At 42.4% G+C, this 5,758-nt stretch overlaps 1 protein-coding gene across 3 annotated transcripts in view; it reads left to right on the top strand.

Annotated features, from left to right (window-relative positions):
• LOC107693410 (regulator of G-protein signaling 3-like) overlaps positions 1-5,758 on the top strand; it is a 176,254-nt gene that overhangs the window by 33,977 nt on the left and 136,519 nt on the right. For all 3 annotated transcript variants that reach the window (XM_016492794.1, XM_016492796.1, XM_016492795.1), the window contains exons 5-6: positions 1,270-1,642; positions 2,493-2,532. In XM_016492794.1, the coding sequence (XP_016348280.1) occupies positions 1,270-1,642; positions 2,493-2,532 (413 nt within the window). The remainder of the gene's footprint in view (positions 1-1,269; positions 1,643-2,492; positions 2,533-5,758) is intronic.

The following is a 5,758-nucleotide window of genomic DNA, read 5'->3' on the forward strand; positions in this document are numbered from 1 at the left end:
TTGAATCCGTCCTCTGCACTTCAATAACTGTCTGGTTCAGCTCAGCTACCAAATCTGACCTTAGAAGACTACGTAGGATAGTCCGGACTGCTGAGCGAATCACTGGTACAACCCTCCCTACTCTCCAAGAACTGTATTCATCCAGAGTGAGCAAAAGGGCTGGCAAAATCACTCTGGACCGCTCACATCCAGCCCACTCCCTCTTTGAACTGTTGCCATCTGGTCGACGCTACAGAGTACTGCGCACCAGAACGGCCAGACTCAGGAACAGTTTCTTCTCTCAGGCAATCCATCTCATGAACACTTGACAATAAACGTGGAACACACAACACTATTATACATTTATTTAACACACATACTTTTTTTTACATTCCAAATTTACACATATCATACCTGTACATACATAATTGTCTATATTATATATTGTGTTTTTGCTATTTTGTATATTGTCTATTTTCTATATTATTCTTTTTATTATCTATGTCCTGTCTTGTCACTGTCATTCTGTTGCACTGTGGAGCTTCTGTCACTAAAACAAATTCCTCGTATGTGTAAACATACCTGGCAATAAAGCTCATTCTGATTCTGATTCTGATTCTGATGTGGATGTTTTTACCTGCTCTGCAGTTCAGCATTCCAGTCATGTCACATTTATTTATATAGCACTTCATACAATATATTGCTGTAGCAAGTAGCTTTACAGTATAATAGCTTTGTAAGTATTGCTTTAAATTATAAGCTCTCCAGTGTTTGTTTTTGCTCACAAATGTCCAACCTTAATGGACTGAAGATTTCCATGTCAAAGGAGGTGGAGCCCCAGAGCCACACCTACTTATTACCAAATTGTCACAGAACAATGGTGTTTACCAGCATGAGCAACCCATTCTGAAAACTTCACTTTGGCAAGCTGTTTCGAACACCTAGAATGAACTCCAAATGAACTGTGTTTCTGAATTTGTTCGAAATTAAGTCACAACCTTTTGTTCTTTGATTGTGCTTGAAGTATATCAGGGCCTTTCGGGACTTTGAAACAGTTTGCCAAAGCGAAAGTTTCTGGAAAAGTTCACTCTGCCTGGTAAACATCTTAAAAATACCATTGGTCCATGGTGATTAACTAATAATAAGGTGTTCTGTGGCTCCGCCTTCTTTGACATGGAAATCTTCCAAGCTAAGGCAGTACACATAAACAAACTCTGTAATTGTGAATCAACTCCTCTTTATGTTTGCTTCCCTTTCTTCTTCTGTTCTTTTATCTTTCGCTCTCTTCAGAAATAGTCTCAGTGAGATCACAGTGGTAGTCTGGCGTACGGGACCTTCTGTTAAGACCAAATTCGAGGGGTTGATCCATCATCCTTCTTACAAGTCTTCTAACTATGACACTCCAGTTTCCCCGGCTAAAGCCAAGAGGGGGGACAGAACGCCACCGCTTCCGCCTCTGCCCACAAACCACCGCACCAGCCATAGGACTGTAGTCAACGGCTCAGAGGGAGTGGGAGGCGGAGGGAGTGGAGCGGGAATCCTGTGGGGAGAACGGAGGACTGCAGTAGATGGCAAGACAAGCACTCAGACGCTTAGAGTTTGTGTGAAAGCATCAAACGGGGACAATTATATCATCCTGTCACCTATTACCCCTGGAAGCCAGGTAAACAAAAGCATTATTCATCAGTATGGGATCTCATGGCTACTTAATGTCTCAATATGATGTCAAAATGTGATAAGAGATTTCCATGTGTTATGTGTAAATGTCTGCTATGTGAAAAGTCGTGGAAAGCTCTATTTTTCCAACACCAAGTAAGCTACCTTGCTTTCTAGTGTTTGTATAGATAGCTGTTTGCCATTCTGGTCCTGGAGGGCCACTGTCCTGCAAAGTTTAGTTCCATTCCTAATCAGTCACACAGAAAAAAATCCAACCAAAGTAATCAGGATTACTTGACAATTACAGGCAAATGGTTTTGATTAGGGATAGAGCTAAACTCTGCAGAACAGTCTGTTTTAAGGCAAAAATTATAAATAAAACCTAATCACATTTGTAACATTTGTTTACAAAGGCAGCCACTTATATAGTGCCACACAAATAGTGCTTGGAAAACTCATCTCACAATTACTTCCAAAATCATTTGAGTTTACACATTAACAGTTTATACCTTTCACATTGTCTACCTAACCAGTCCTGATATGTAGCAAAAACAAGGGTGCAAGAATGTTTCGGCAATGAGCCTTTTTGTTAACGGTCAGGTTATAATAATTCTCATTTACAAACACCCAGCAACCATTTTATAATTTATAACTATATTTTCTGTACGAATGTAAAAGCTGCCAGTGTAAAAGCACAAAACAGTTTACTTTACATGCTTTTTATGGGTATGGTGTGAAAAAGGCAACGTTTATTGATCTTGATTCATTAAAGTATTGAGAACATGCAACAGTATATCTTAAATGTATATCTTAATTTGTCTCAGTGTCTTCACTTATTAACTCTTCTACATTTTCAGGCATTGGACGCTATCTATGGAGACAAGCACAGAACATTAAGTAAGTCCCCTAATGGCTTCCTAGTGCCTAGACAGGTCTACAACACTACAAGGAGCGCTTTGATTAGCACTGTCCTCATACCAGAAACAGTTATAACTCTACCAGGTGACAGTGGTAACACTATAATTGATACTTTAAATACTTTAATGTATGCATACAGTATGTACAGTATCATTTAATTAAAAGACATGAAACTGACAGTCACATTTTACACTTGCAATATCAAAAAATAAAACCGTACTATATCTATACCGTACTGTATCACATGACCAACTTTATTAAAAGGAAAACTTGGGAAGAGTGGGAGAACAGATCCATGCTATAGACCATGCCCATCCAGCAATCAGTGCCTTCCAGAAACACTCCTTTCTATCAAACACAGGAGGAAGACATGGTCTTGGTTGAATGACCTTTCACATCCACTTGTCATTGCTTACTACTTGACTCACAGATGACCTCAACCACCCAGTGAGAGCCGATACTTGGATACGGCTGACCCTTTCGAGTCCTTGAGCACAGAGGGAAATAGCCCTGCAAAAAGATGCAAAAACATTTGTAAAATACAGCACACCAAGTTCTCCTCTGAGGAAGAATACAAAGTAAAAACCTTTTCAGCACACAGAATTGTTTAACCATTGAGAAGGCTGGGATGCTGTCCAAATAATATCCAAGAGTGCATGGGACAGCCCCTGAAAATCTAGGGAGTCTTGCTCAAGGGCCATACAGGGAGCTTCCAGCTCTCTGGCTGTGGATGCACAGCACTAGTGAATAGGAAGGAACACATGACCATTTGTGGACCAGAGCATCCACTTCTAAATGAGCCACAGTTAGAGAGTACCAGAGAAAGTGTGTTGTCTCTGAGGAGGTAAACAGGGTCACCTCTGTTTTCTAAATACGTCCCAAATCCTCAGAACCTTCGAAGGATAAATCCTTCATCCCCTAAAGAAAGAGAACATGCTCCAGAATAGAACACGATCTGAACAGACAACAAAGCAACGAATCAGAATCTGGTGCAAACAAATTCCCCCATGGCAATTTATGTATGCCACCATTGCCGTGCAATACATTCAGATCAGGACATGAAATGTCCTCTATGTCTGCATAAAAACTCTTGAGAACCAGGAGGACTGCAAACAGCTCTAGGCAATTTATGTACCTCTGAGTGTGAGCGCCTGTCCAGGTGCCAAATACTGCACAGGGCTCCCCAGCCTGAGCTTGATGCGACTGGTGTGATAACTTTGCACTTGTATTTTATCTAGCTGATGCGACTGGTGTGATGACTTTGCACTTCTACTTTATCTAGCTTCCCTGCTCCTTCAGGGAGAAGTTTCATAAAGTGTTTCATCTGACTGCGAACATCCATAGACACTTGGAGCCCGAAGTGGGGTGCAGCTCCTATTGACTCACCAGATAAGGCCACTTCAGATGGAGAATATTGGAAGGGGAATGGATTGGGCTCCTGCTTCAACTTGAAAAAAAATGGCCCTGAAGATTCTAAGCTTTGATGACTGCTGCCACTAAAATGAGTGCTACACTCACTGCTGCAATTACAGATGAAGCAAGATAAAGCTTAAATAGTGGGTGGAGCTGCCAATGAATTGGTGTGGTGTTATACAGGCTTAAGAAAACAACACTTCCTGACATACCATAAAAGTGACAAACTGAAAAGGGAACTTACTGAGAGGACTTTGAAAGCTGCTGTAAACAATTTTTGTGCCATTAGTGTATTGAAATCTGGAGAGTTTCTTGGCTTTAATCAATACTGGGGCACTGGCACCTTTTCCAAAAGTGTCCCCGTATTTTGATACTCTTTTTATAAACTGACATGCATATATGGATATGCAATCTCTTTATTGTAGATTTGTTCACAGGCTGCATGCACAATAAAGATCTGCTGTATCACTGATGAAACAATAGAAGACTTTTCCTAGTTTCCTAAAACGCACTTAGGTAAATTCATCCTATCCAGTGCCCTTTTTGGGTTCTGTTTTACAAATGATCCCATTACTATTTCGATGTGAGAAACCACAGGAAATGATTTAGAGTGTGAACTGAATCACAAACAGTTCTAGATGCTTTTGCAAAGGCATTTGACTGATTAGATCCAAAAATGATTAATTAACGAATTTGGAATCTATTGATTATTAACAGCTGATAGAAAACACACAACATAACTGCTAAAATGCTGTCAGAAAGTTGCTTCTCGGGTCGTTATATGGTAATCTCCATTGACATACAAGGATTTAACTGTAATATTATACTAGGGCACAGCAGTATTTCACCGGGGCTCATGACCCAGTAAAAAAAGAGGTTGGTGACACCTTGGTTGCAAGTGTGTTGCAAAAACAAATACGTTTCATATTCCTTTCATCTTCCAATGTTCCCAGAGAGCTGTGGTAAAGTTTTCACCAGCTACCTGTTTGCAGAGTCTAGGGTTGTCATATTGTCTCTTTTATACTAAGGAAACTACAGAAATAGCTTTTCATTGATCTGTTATCTGACTAAAACGTCTCTAGGTTACGTATGTAACCATGGTTCCCGGAGGTAACGAGACGCTGCGTCGAGATCGCTTTGGGAACGCCCCTGCGTGACCGCGTTCTGAAGCACGTGTGAAATCAGTCCAATGGAGCAGCGAGACGTCACGAGCGGGGTGACGTGAGCGCCAGGAAGTATAAAAGCGCATCCGGCAGAGCGCAAGTTAGCTTCGATGAAGTAGCGCCTGGACGGATGCAGGGAGTATGGCAAAGAGACGCAGCGTCTCGTTCCCTCGGGGAACCATGGTTACATACGTAACCTAGAGACGTTCCCCTTCAGGAACACGAGCTGCGTCGAGATCGCTTTGGGAACGAGAATACCCACTGCGCCATACTACCAAGTCCCTGCCTGTGTGTGTATCTTGTGAGCACCACCAAGTCTGAGAACCATACTCAGGCCGGCCAGAATGGGGCTACTAGCAACAGATGGACCGCATCCCGGCGTACCCTCGCCAGAACTCCCGGGAGCAGAGCGATCGGGGGAAAAGCGTACAGACGAAGCCTCGGCCACAGCTTCCCCTGAGCCCACAGAAGGATCTGGCGTGCCAGCTTGTACAAGGGGCGCGAATGCACACCCCCCTGCCGATTGATGTAGGAGACCACCGATGTGTTGTCTTTGCGGACAAGCACATGATGCCCCCTTAGGTCTGGAAGGAAGTGTGTCAGAGCTCGAAACACGGCCAGCATCTCCA

Source organism: Sinocyclocheilus anshuiensis, unplaced genomic scaffold (assembly GCF_001515605.1).
Source record: "Sinocyclocheilus anshuiensis isolate Anshui unplaced genomic scaffold, SAMN03320099.WGS_v1.1 scaffold1558, whole genome shotgun sequence".
Taxonomy (NCBI): Eukaryota; Metazoa; Chordata; class Actinopteri; order Cypriniformes; family Cyprinidae; genus Sinocyclocheilus; species Sinocyclocheilus anshuiensis.